Source organism: Papaver somniferum, chromosome 4, assembly GCF_003573695.1.
Source record: "Papaver somniferum cultivar HN1 chromosome 4, ASM357369v1, whole genome shotgun sequence".
NCBI classification, from domain to species: Eukaryota; Viridiplantae; Streptophyta; class Magnoliopsida; order Ranunculales; family Papaveraceae; genus Papaver; species Papaver somniferum.
The window spans coordinates 47,751,216-47,764,605 of NC_039361.1; the positions used below are offsets into that span (position 1 = coordinate 47,751,216).

The following is a 13,390-nucleotide window of genomic DNA, read 5'->3' on the forward strand; positions in this document are numbered from 1 at the left end:
CTTATATGGTCCAGTCCTTGCCCTTTACTAGGAATTTAAAAGTCCATATTCAAGTCCTCAACATATATCACCTTAAGGAGTCAGTAACCCGCTTGCAGGAGATTCGCGGGTGTTTAGAATTTTACCTCCCGTACCAGACGGGAAGAACCGCTGAAGTCGACTCGGGCCACGACTCCTATGCCGTGTGCGAACCCGAGGGGCCGAGACGATATAGTAATCGTCGTCCTTCCCTGCACACAGTTTATATAATAATAATTTTTTTTTTTTTTAATAATACCCTTCCGTAGGGTTAAAAAAATAAAGTCCAATTTTTAAAGTCCAAAGTCCAAAATAAATAAAAAAAAATTACAGTTTTCCTCACACACTCTAAAAAAAATTAAAAATTAAATCCTAAAATTGTCCTTTTTTTTCTCTTTTCGCTTTTCGCTTTAAGCTTTTTCCTCTCCAAGTCCTTAGTGCTCCACTTCGAACCTGTAAATCAAAGACAAAAAGACAAAGTAAAAAGGAACAAATAATAAAAAAAAAAAAAAAAAAAAAAAACCTAAAAATTCTACCTAAGCACAAATCCGCGTCGGCGGCGCCATTTTTAAAAGATTTTTTGGTGGTTGTAGTAATGATGATAAGGGGTATCGTTCAAACTCGAACTTGTGAAGGTAATGGATTTTTAGATTTAAAAATATATATACAAATATTGACAAATTGGTAGAGAGGTACTGGGACTAATGATTCGGCCAATCTTCATAACATAAGGCTTAATGATTTATTCTCAACAATAATAGCTCAAAACATATATGGACTCTTATTTTGCCAAAGTCGATTCTCAAAACATTGGTTGTAAATGTTAAGCATGGAACATCAAATCACCTAAGCTAAGCATGACCCATCTAATCAAATAACACCCAATTTAATCAAATCATATTTCAATTAATTTTTAATGCAAAAGTCTTCAAAAGAATTAATAAAATTACCCATTTATGAAGCTCGGCCTCCTCCGTCGCCCCAGTGTTGGGGTTTAACTCATCATAGTAAAAATGCTCTCAAAATAATTCATTGATGCTCAAAAGTGTTTTACAATGAAGAGAAATACAAGAAATTGATGTAAAACAGAACTATGCGACCCACAGAAGACGTCCAGAATCAACGACAGAGCTGAGTTGCTGTTGTCGTTGAAGAACTACGACCCACAATCGACAGTCGATGTTTCTGTTGATAAACGACTGCTGCTGAGAGTCCGTTCTTCGTGTTCTTCAGGCGTGTTAATGGCAGCAGCAGCAGCAGCAGGTAACTTCTCTGCAACTCCTCCTGCGCCTCTCTGATCGCCTCCAAACCTCCCCAAACTCTCGACCCCCAAACCTTTTCTAACTTCTCTACACCTCTTATATACTTCACAGCTCAAAGAAATCCCGATAGAATCTCTTTTTTTTTTCTTCTCTGCCGTTGAAACAATAATCACCTCTGTCAGTGTTTGTACGCGTCTGTTAGCTATAAAATAGCCACCAAACTCTTCCTATGACTTGAACAGGACCAAATACATGATTATCCAGCGTAAAACTCTCCCAAAATCTCCACAAAATCTTTGAAAGTGCACAACAGGACACGTCTCTCTGTTTTAACTTTGATTGCTTCTCCCGGATATTCTAGCCCAATTAAGCCCATGAAATCATCCATAATAGAATTGTATATCCATATCACGTCCATCCCATGAGAATCAGTGATTGAATCTCATTAAAACTCGTCCGAAAATCCAACCCTAAATCTGTCTGGTGAAAGGAAATTTTCCCGCCAAAATTTGTTTTCAAACGGTGAAGGTGACCTCCCCCTTATCCAGTTCTGGTGTCCCTTTAGCACATGTCCGAATTGGGTTACCCCTTATCCATAGTGAGAGTCCGAATAACACTTTCCCCTTGGGTGCAAATAGTAATTTTTCTGGGATATTTTCAACACTTTTTCAGGGTTCCTCCGGGGTATTTCTGGGGTGCTTCTGGTACGTTATCTACGGAGGTTCAAATGCCACATTTTGAGCCAATTTCGCCGCAAAAGCTTATTTCTCCAAAAACACCTACAAAGACATAAAATAACCAAATAAGTACAAAATCGAGCACTAACAATATAAACAATTGGGACAAATTAGACACATAAATGCGTCTATCAAGCCTCCCATAGACCATGATGCCAATAATTATAGGAATTATTATGGACATTTTCAAAGTCCCGAGCTTCAATACATGAACCCTACTGACTATTCGCACATGCATCGTTCGCCACAACGTGAAAATGAACATTTTGCTAATGCCTCACTCACACAATCATCTCTTGTGGATCAATTAGAAGCTCGAATCGCAGCTTTAGAAATGCAATCACATGAGGAATCTGTCACATCTAATTTTCTTAGGCAACCTGAAATCTATGCATGTCCCGCATGTGGTAGTTTAGACCACCCTGTTGAGAATTGTCATATTTTACAATCTAGAGAAAATCCAAGGTATGAAATGCCCATAAATTGTGAGGCTGGTAGTCATTGGGACCATAATCAAACCTTTGAGGGTTGCGATCAATATTTTATAAACCCTAATGACCATGCACACATGTACCAATCACCACAATTTGAACATGAAGAATTTTGTACTCCCATGAATTTAGACTCCACCACAGAAGCTTTCAGACTCAGTGAGCAAAACTTCGATAGATCTACATCACGAATTCAGGCATATTTAGATCAGATTTTGCTTCACCTACAAAAGGAGGAAATTCATGAGGAAATGTATGTTGTCCCTAATGAAGTGTCTAGTCCCATTCATGTAAATGATGTTGAATATGAACCTAATTTAGAGGAACATGAATCGACTAATGACACCACCACTGTTAATGAGGACCAATATGCATGTTACCATGATGATGATTATGATGATATGTTAGAAGAACATGAAAATATTGTGGAACATGTTGGTTCAATAACATATGGCTTCTCGCCCTCGACCTTCATGAATGTTGTTTTTTCTAATACTCATTGTAATTCATATGATTTTGATATTGACATGGGATTCGTACAATTATTCTGTGAAGATGAGAATGACATAGGAATAGTTGATCTTCTTTACACACTAATGTTATTGTGCATGAAAATATAATTGATGTGTCTGATTCTCCACCTAGGTCACATTGTGATATTTCTCCTGATTTGCCGATGCATGAGAATAAATCTGTTGATGATGTTGATTCTGATTGTGGGCTTGCTAATTTATTTGATGAATGTGAGCATGTTGTGACACTTGTAGAAGACTTAGGAGATATTGATTTGATTAATAATGATGTGCCTATCGTCCTTCCTGAGTCACAATCTAATGGCCTTCCACCCAACCTAGATTTGGTTTGTACCGATATTGTCAAACCAACTTTTCTGAAAATTTCCAACCTAGGTTTGGAACTGTGTGTCTCTCAAGTCCTCTTGGACTATTTTGCATCTAAATACAATACTTTTAAGGAGCCACAGTTGGAATTAGCATGTGTACCCGTCCCTAGCAAAGTTCATTTCGAGCTAGACCTTGTGCATGATGAACCCCCAAAACTGCGAGATTTTGTATCCAAAATTTTATCTGTTGAAAAATCCAGGTTTGGGGGTAGCTCATTTTGTTTCACAGCTTCACTTGCATGCCTATCATATTATTATTGTGTGAAGCTGTTGAAATGTCTACACTTCGTCTTTTGGGTTGATCCTCAACTCTTTAGATTGTTAGTGTATGGTGAATTTTTTGTATATAATCCAGTAGATAAAAATTTTAAAAATACTTTTGTTCCTTTTGTATATATTTTGCTAATCCAATATGATCTCGGCTGACATATGTTGGATTTTTGCCTTGAATAACGGAGTTCTAATCTTGCTTTCGCCGACATCCGGGTATTCTCTTTCCTTTTTCTCTGCCCAGCATGGTCCTATTCGTATGTTGTAATTTTATTCATCTTTTGAAACATTGAGGAGAATGTTTAGTTTAGGTTTGGGGGTATAGAGTAGATATCCCGATAACATGCTATATTGAAAAATTTGAACTCTTCCTTTTTGAAAAAAATGAAAAAATCAAAATAAGAAATTAAAAAATGATAAAAAAACATAAAAATGGAGCTCATTTACCTTGAAATGTTGACTCTTGTGCAAATATGTAATTTTTAGGAGTCTTAGTCTAGATATTTAGGCACCCTGATTCTAGCACAATTCACATAGTGATAAGAAATTTGCACGCGCACGATCTACCAATACATGTATAACCTCATCCTTGAGGTGTTCTATCGGAAGTTTTAGTTGCCAATCACTTTAGAATACTGAACGAAACTTGACTAGCTTGTTCTTTGGTTGGTTGGGATAGAAGGTGGAGGTTACATTAAGAAAGACAACCATCGAATTTAACTGGGTGCATCAAAAAGGGCTACCTCTTGCAAAGTGTCATGTAATTTTTTGTTTCTTTTTGTTATGTATCAAAAGTGTTACCATGTTAAAAAAAAAATGATGTATATATTCAGAAAAAAAAAAATCAAAAAAATAAAATAAAAAATCAATCAAGTATTTATCAATTCCATCATCTCTTGTTCCAAAAATAAAAGAAAGTAGTCAATGTAAATAAGAGTCATGTAAAGAGTCATCTTTTGTGTTTTATTGTAATAAGCAAGGAAGGGTGTATGCCATTGATGTACAACGCGAGTAATTGTGAAATACCTCCAACTCATTCACAATTCTCGTAAAGTCCGGACAGCTAGCTAGATTTCGACCTTGGTTCTTAGCCTGAGAAACTATCTCTTGGTGATTAGTAGTCATAACATCCGATCTTTCTTTACACATGTGTAGATACACTTTACACTCTTATCACATGTCTTTATTTGTTATCAGTGCTAGGATTGTGCCTTTGATAGCTAGATTGACATCTCCATTTTGCTGTGAGCTTAAACTGTCTTGCACATGTCACATTTGATGGAATATGAGCTTATATTTTGTCCTAGAACTTTGTAGGTACGTTCTAAGCAAACCTTCACGAGACTTCACTCGTCCACTAGGGACACTTAGTGGTTTAAAAGGCTTAGTGCATATGCTAAATGCATTCGAGAGACCAGCGATAGTGGTATAGGTAGGATTTCCTTAGTTTTGTTTTACTTGAGGACAAGTAAAATTCAGGTTTGGGGGTATTTGATGAGTGCTAAAAAGTGCATATTTCTATATCTTTTTCTTGGCAATTAACTCATCTTTTGTGCTCTAATTCTCCATTTTATCCCATATTCTGTATTTTCATTGTTTTCAAGAATAAATACTTTTCTTAATTAATTTTGTATTTTTAGGTTCTAAATAAAGTTTGGATGTAATTACGGAGCGAAAAGAGCAGAAAAGTGGTGGAAGCCGAGAGGAATTACGCAAGGAAGCCGCGAGGAATGTTGTGCACAAGACCAAAAGGCTAGAAATGGGCTTAACAAGGAAGAATTGTTCTTAAAGAAGATATGGGCTTGGCATACCCAAGGTCCAAAACCCTTACCCAAACCCATTTCCTATATCCATACCCGTTTCCATTTCTAGCCGTCAGATTGGATCATCTCAGCATCCTACGGTCGCAGCACTGTCAGTACATCAAAGTCGGAAGCTCCTGTCTAACACTACAACACCTAGCCCCATCTTGAGCCGTCAGTTTCGTTGTATCAGGCATCCGACGGTCGATACCAGCCTATTCACTTGTAGCCGTTAGATCTATCTATCATTTTCGCATCCCACGGCTCAGCTTCGCTGGACATCGAATTGGCTACACCCGCTTCACACTGTAACAACCTACACATATACCCATCGCCAACCACTCCCCTCCTTCTTTCCATCGAACCCATCTTCTTCCTCCCACTCCCTCTGCAACTACTCCACTGCCACCACCAACTCCGTCTGCACCTTCCATACCTCCACCACCTTCATCATATCACTCTAACAACCAACACCCATCACTCTATCTACCTATTACATCAACCTCTCGATCTTTTTCTCTCTGAAACCCTAGTTTTAGGGGTTGATGAAATAGGTTAGGTTAAAGATGAAATTGGAAGCAACAGGAGATGTAGGAGACGCACAAGAGGGATGGGTCGAAATCAAAATCAAATTTCAGAGAGTTGGTATGATTTAATTTCGATTTAGGTGAAACCCTAATTTTTGGGGATTTTGATATTTTTATGTTGCAACTATAAATAGGGATGTGTGGGTGTTGTAGAAGGTATGCCTGGGATAGCCAGAGCTTCACCCGAGAGGACTGGACTATCCAGTTCCTCAACTGTGTTATTTTCAATTGTTTTGCACAATGTTTGTTATGTTCTGATTTCATGTCTAGGGTTTAGATGAAATCCCAATTCTGATGTTAAGTTGTTCATATTCTAGACAGTGTTCTTGTTGTGATATAATGTTGTGGATAAATATAATCTAAACATGTCAGCATTTTACTTTCACAATGTATGCCTTGTATCCATTGTAGTCAGGTTATTTCTATGTTGAATGCGTTGCAACTCATGCTTAACAGATTGTTGTTCATAACTTTGACTAATTGTACTTTAATCAGACAGTTAGTACTTTGTAGGAACACCTTAGTTGCGATTAGAATATCCTTCAGGATTGTTTAGCTATCTAAGAGGTTAATCCATAGTTAGTTGCATTGTGAGAAGGCAGCTAGAACTAGGATTAGGATCATCTTAGAGACACTGAACCATTCTCCTAAGACCATCCTTTGATGAGCAGCAGGCATAAAACCTCAACTGCCATCTAGATAGTTACATGAGGCTAGAACTTCACTAATATCTATACAAGGAACAAGACTCTATTAGAACTAGGAGGACTTAGCTTAGGAAAAGGGTGGATTCAAGATCCTAGTCCCTCCCATATCACTGCCATTTAGAATTCTTTAGGAAATCACGTAGAAAACAACATATCACCCTCCTTGTCCCTGTGGACTTTCCCCTACTTGCACACTAGCTTCATCAAGACCCTGTATACTTGTAGGTAAAACATAGATTGTAGTTTTAGGTACTCTTTTCCCAGCTACCAATACCTAAGCAGGTTACTTTCTAAAATCGGTTTGTTCATGAACTAAAACATTTATATAATAAGGAATGCAATCTTTGCAAACCGTGCATATAATGTTCATGAATTGATTCGAGTGAATCAAAATCGATTTTGCTTCAATTGTATCTTGTATACTTATATGAGATCCAAGCAATTGAACAACTCTCTAATTAGTTCATTTGAGTCATTTGAACTAGTTATGGTGAAGATGAATAAGGTTGATATGAAAGTGCTCATATGGCTAACCATTGGTTAACTATTGTTTGAACCAAGGTTACTCAAATCTAAATAAAAGTGCATTTCATTTGTGTGTAACAGCTAAGTTCAATCTACCAGTTGAAACACATTAGCTTGAATCTAATAAGGTTTTCATATAACAATGAATATTGAGTGCTTTGTTACCAATAGGGCTGTCAATGGGTTTCCGAATTCCGAATACCGAAACCGATAATCCGAGTTCCTATAGGTAATTTTGCGACATAATTGGAAATCGGTAATGGAAAATTACCGATAATTTTTGTCTTACTGGAACGGTATTGGTTGAGGCACTTACCGTTAGGTTAATTACCGATACCGGTAATTTTGTCACACGTGTACATTTCACGTGCTATCTGTATCTTATCTTATCTAGTTATCTTCCCATATTCTTCTTCAGTTCAACTAATCTTCCCATATTCTTCAGTTCTTCTCGTTCGAAACAAAAATAAAAAAAGAGAGTTCGAGAGAAAGAGATCGATACCAGATAGAGATATCGAGTGCTAGAGATAATCATGAGTTAGAGAGATCAGTTCGACTAATCTTCCCATATTCTTCATTTGTTTTCATTCGGAGATCGATACCAGAGAGAGATATCAAACAAGTAAGTAAATCTTGAATCAAACCCTTTGATTATTTTTGTTAAAATCGATTCTTGCATGACATTATGATTTAATTTGACATGTTTGTTAAATCGTTTGTTATTTCTGAAATTAGGGCTTATGAAATTAGGGTTTGTGAGTATCTGAGATTGGAAATCTTTAAATTAAGGTTTGTTTTTTTCCCAAATTGAAATTAAATTAGGGGAAGTTGTAGTGTTTTGAGATTAATCAGAGTTCTAGACGTAATTGCGTAGTAATTGAGAGTACAGGGTATCCATGAACTGGTTATCACATCATGCTAACACAGTAATATATAAAAATGATGGTTGATAAGTTTGATCAGTTTGGACGAAGAAGAAGGTTGCTACATAAATACAGAGCTGCAGTTTGAATTAGTGGATGGAGTGAATGTGATTATAATTAGGCCAACAATTGATTAACCCACATTTAAAGCCGTTGCTGCTCATTAATTCAAGACCTTTACTTTCATATTTCTTGCATTGATAACTAACACATTTTACTTTCTTTTAAATATAGATGTACAAATAATTTGAAGTTGAATGTACAAGGATTAAAGAGGAAGGAAGGACCGGATGCAGGCAGGCTAAAGCTTCTTAGATGTTTTTGAATTTCTTTGTGTTTTTCTTTGCAAGAACATGTAACTAAGTAAATTTGGAACATTGTGTGTGTACACTGTGTTTTGCATAGATTTGAAGCTAAAGTTTCTTAACTTGAAATGATTTTAGTTTAAAGTTTCTTATTATAATTGATTTTCAGTCTGAGAAACAGGTTATGTAGATACTGGTATTCATCGGAAAAATTACCGTAATCCGGTAGTGGTTTGAATTTTTAGAATTCCACCGGAAATTATCGGTAACGGAATTCCGATAAGAGAAATAGGTAAGGGTAATGGATGAGCTAATTACCGTTTCGATAGGTTCCATTGACAGCCCTAGTTACCAAGGTAACTTAGATTGCAAACCCTGATTTGAAATCTATATAAAGGAGAACTCTAGTAACTGGGAAACCTAATCCCCGCACCTCCTATGTGATACTAGTGGTATAAGCTAGAGTTGATTCTCCTTTAACCTTAGGTTTTTCATGAAACCCTATAGGTTAACGACTTCAAGACTTCATTGGGATTGTGAAGCCAGACCCAACTATTTTATCTATAGTTGCGTGATCTGATCTTGCTGTTTCTATCGTGATTGAGTGCAATCGTAAGATTGGCTTGAGATTAATTTCTCCCATAGGCAAAATAGAAAAGTAGTCACAAACACCTTTTTCTCATCGTTTGTGATTCCACATATCTTATTTCGTTAATCGATTAAGATTATTGTGAGGTGATTGATAATACTAAGTTGTTCTTTGGGAATATAAGTCCGGGTTATCAATTGGTTCCCGTTCACCTTGATTTATCAAAAGACGGAACAAAAACTCGTAGGTATTTCTGTGGGAGACAGATTTATCTATTCAATAGACTTTTCTGTGTGAGACAGATTTGTTTATCAAGTCTTTGACTTTGGGTAGTAACAACTCTTAGTTATGGGTGAGATCAGCTAAGGAATCAAGTGCGTAGTATCCTGCTGGGATCAGAGACGTAAGGAACACGACTGTACCTTGAATCAGTGTGAGATTGATTAGGTTTCAACTACATTCCAGAACGAAGTTAGCTTTGTAGTAGGCTAGTGTCTGTTGCGGCTTAATACAATGTGGTGTTCAAATCTGGATGAGGTCCCGGGGTTTTTCTGCATTTGCGGTTTCCTCGTTAACAAAACTTCTGGTGTCTGTGTTATTTATTTTCCGCATTATATTTTGTTATATAATTGAAATTCCACATGTTGTGCATTGAATCGATCAATTGGTAAATCCAGCCTTCGATTGTTGATTGAAATTGATTGATCTTTGAACATTGGTCTTTGGTACCGTTCAAGTTATTTCTCTTATATTCAATCAGGCTCGCAAATTGTATTTGTTTGATTGCGGATTGAATTGAGTGATTGAGATATAACTCTTTGATATACTTTTTATTAAGATTGAGTCCGACTTCCTAGTTGATTCTCTTGAAAGTATATTGGAGTTAGTCCATACAGATTGCTAAGCGAAATATTGGGTTAGGTTGTTAGACCCTGTTTTTTCAAATTAGAATAACTTGAATCTTAGCCAGGATGCTTCTGAAAATCTAGACTACAAAAGGAACAATAGAAACAAAAAAGGGGAAACTAGGATGTATCCTAGAAACAAAGTCAAAATAAAAAGAGAAAATCTAATTAAAATTTAAGGTTTGAAAAAAGATAACAAAAATAGATTAAAAGGAGGATTCGGCTGCTCAGATTGGCAAAAGAGCCGATATAATCAGAACAACCGATATAATCAGAACAACCGTTAGAATTTATGGTTTTCATTTTTTTTTTCTTTTACTTGAGAGAAAATAGTATCAAAAAAAGAAAAAAAAATGCATATGATACAAAATCAGCAACCATCCATCCCCTGCTCACCGCCACAGGGATAAATGCTAACCACGGTGCCTAATCACCGTGCCTAGATAAAATCGTGGTGCAAAAGCTGGAGTCCTGGACATCTTGAAAAGCTACCACTCCTTTCTGTTTACAGAAACGGGTAAAGCCCAATACCCAGACAAACGCCCGCCAAACAGTAAACGGTCAAGATAATAACAGCTACCACTCCTTTCTGTTGTTAAATCTGAACCACACCTTGTTAGGGTTAGCTACTATTAAACCCTAATTTCAGCAGCCTCTATCACTTCTTTGAGTTTTTTTCCTTCAAAAACAAAAGCCTCCAGTAAATCGCAGAGCGGATTGATCTTCGATCTTCGTTCGCACCACAGATTCTCGTAAGTCTCTCTTCGCCTCTCTATCTCTTTCTAAACCACAGTTCTTAGATTCATTAACAATATTTGATTTTCTCAGAAATCGTTATCTTAGTTAGGGTTTTGTTTGTAAATGATTTTATGTTTTCTAATGGTTACTCCGCTGTCTATTTTAGGGTATTCTAGTTACGAGCATTCGTCATTTTATAGTTTACCAATGGATCCGACCTAGTAGTACTCGGTTGTATCTACTGTTTGAGCTGTTGGGAGAAACAGTTTACTGTTTGGGTTGAGATGTAATCTAGATGATATGTAAGGTTTATGGTTGTATTCAGAATTTTCAGTCTCAGATGTGGTTTTTTAAGATGCATTCAAGGTCCCTTTCTGTTGTATTCTGGTGTTTGTGAATAGGGTTATATCAGTTTTTTCCCCGTATCACAACTCTCTATGGATTAACTATAACAGCTGGAATTAGAAGAATTTTGAAGTAATAATTAGGGTTTGTTGCAAGTAAGTAATATAAGTATGGATTGTTATGAATGTTCTGGCTATGTGATTTGTATTTTAATGTGTTTGTATTCACCCTTGAGCGTGTAATAATAAGTATAAAATTAAACCATTGGTACCGAAATTTAACATGCTTCTTTCAATAATGGAATGTTGTGCATGATTGGATTAATATGAATGTTAAATGTTCACATTTGAAAACTGCATTCTAGCAGAATATGCTTACAATCTGTTTAAAATACAAGAAATATATTTTTCATTTGTTCGTGAGTTTGAAGTTAGCTTTTCTAATGTTAAGTTTCTACATCCAGACCAGTCAAGATGTTTACTGCTAGGAGGAAAATCTCAAAAGATAAGGGTGCTGAGCCCACTGAGTTTGAGGAGACAGTTGCTCAGGTTTGTATTTGTTCTTCATCAGTTCATAATGGAATTTCTTAGCCTAGAGTTTCTTGAATGATTTAAACTGATCCCTCTTTCTTTTGCAGTCATTCTTTGACTTGGAAAACACAAACAATGAACTCAAAAGTGACTTGAAGGACCTTTACATTAACTCAGCAGTGTAAGGAAACAAACATTCTCCACGAGTTCACCCTGCTTGCTAGTCTTCACTGGTATTAATTTTCTTAATCTTAATGTCCATTTGCAGTCAAGTTGATGTTTCTGGAAACCGAAAGGCCGTTGTCATCCATGTTCCTTACAGACTCCGCAAAGGTTTCCGAAAGATTCATGTGAGGCTTGTAAGAGAGCTCGAGAAGAAGTTCAGTGGCAAGGTATATATATATTACACTATCTTAGTCCAGCTACATTCTTAGAAATGTTGTATATGTGTTAACTTGAATACTCTCCTTGTATCTTCTTTAGGGTTGGTATCCTATCTTAGTTTAGCTACATCCTTGGAAATGTTTTTTACAGTATGAACTTGAATATTCTACTTGTGTCTGCCGTATTGGATATGTTTGCTGTTTGTATTTTGTCTTAATATTTCAACAATGGTCGTTGCCACGTAGATTAAGTGTTGAGTTTGACAAATATGGATCTTCTGTTTTCTAAATGTTTATCTCTCCATCAATGTCTTATTTCTTATGCACTGCCAGGTTGCATCATTTTCATTTATGTTAATAAGTCTTCGCTGATTGATTGACACAGTTTCTGTGGCAGTCCGCAGTTTTGAAATCACACTTTAACTCATCTGATTCTGTATTACTATTTTTTGTAGGATGTGATCATGATTGCCACCCGAAGAATAGTGAGACCCCCAAAGAAGGGCGCTGCAGTCCAACGTCCTCGCAGCCGTACTCTTACTGCTGTTCACGATGCCATGCTTGAGGATGTTGTGTACCCTGCTGAGATTGTTGGAAAGCGCATTAAGTACAGGCTAGATGGATCCAAAATTATCAAGGTACCAATCTAATGTACTTGAAATATAGTTCACTTTTCTTTTATGCTAGGCTAGAGAGGAATAACAAGTTTTTTTCTGAAAGCTTGTAGCTTCTCTATGTTAGGTAACAAGAGTAGTGATGCAGGGTTTGCAAATTGCTAAAACTTAAAATCATGAAAACACCTGGTTGTAAATCTGTGCATCCTGACATGATTCTGTCTTTTGTACTCATTTGCAGATCTTCTTGGATCCTAAGGAAAGGAACAACACTGAATACAAGCTAGAGACTTTCTCCGGAGTTTACAGGAAGCTTTCTGGAAAAGATGTTGTCTTTGAGTACCCCACTACCGATGCTTAAATTCCCATTCCATTGCTTGAGTAGTTGAGCTATGTTTTGATTGTGACCATGCTTTAAGTGTCAGCAGCAACATCAGTACTTAAGAGCCACCATTTTGCTTATTATTAAGGAATGTTTTTAGTAATTTATCAATATTTCTAGTTAGTATTGTTTGAAGTTTTGACACCAAGTACTTTAGCACAGTTTTATGTTCTGTTCACAAAAGATAATCAATTTGGTCATTTCAAAAGAGCTGTTATGGGGTTTATACTTTAATGCGCTCTCTCTAAAGTACAAGACTGCTGCTAGTATTGTATGCTATTCGTCACTTTGTCTGCTAGTATTATGATGATTCTTAGGTCTTTTTAGAAAGCTCATAAGCAATGGAAGCACCTAGCGATCTAAAAGATACCAGTTA

General features: G+C 36.5%; 1 protein-coding gene across 2 annotated transcripts; it reads left to right on the forward strand.

Moving 5' to 3' along the window:
* The first annotated feature begins 10,637 nt into the window (after window positions 1-10,637).
* On the forward strand, window positions 10,638-13,248 carry LOC113275384 (40S ribosomal protein S7). 2 transcript variants are annotated; one of them, XM_026524867.1, is made up of 6 exons: window positions 10,638-10,774; window positions 11,569-11,653; window positions 11,743-11,816; window positions 11,904-12,027; window positions 12,474-12,656; window positions 12,874-13,248. In XM_026524867.1, the coding sequence occupies exons 2-6, from the start codon at window positions 11,579-11,581 to the stop codon at window positions 12,991-12,993; spliced, it is 576 nt and encodes a 191-aa protein (XP_026380652.1). In that variant the 5' UTR covers window positions 10,638-10,774; window positions 11,569-11,578; the 3' UTR covers window positions 12,994-13,248. The 2 variants fall into 2 exon arrangements, with proteins under 2 accessions (XP_026380652.1, XP_026380653.1); XM_026524868.1 differs by having other exon boundaries at window positions 10,678-10,774; window positions 11,574-11,653.
* The last annotated feature ends 142 nt before the right edge of the window (window positions 13,249-13,390 follow it).

Bases quoted from the DNA above. Each gene is read 5' to 3' on its own strand.
- LOC113275384 (XM_026524867.1), top strand. From the start codon at position 11,579: ATGTTTACTGCTAGGAGGAAAATCTCAAAAGATAAGGGTGCTGAGCCC. The intron at 11,654-11,742 runs GTTTGTATTTGT...TTTCTTTTGCAG, and splicing joins TTGAGGAGACAGTTGCTCAG to TCATTCTTTGACTTGGAAAA. The intron at 12,028-12,473 runs GTATATATATAT...TATTTTTTGTAG, and splicing joins AGAAGAAGTTCAGTGGCAAG to GATGTGATCATGATTGCCAC.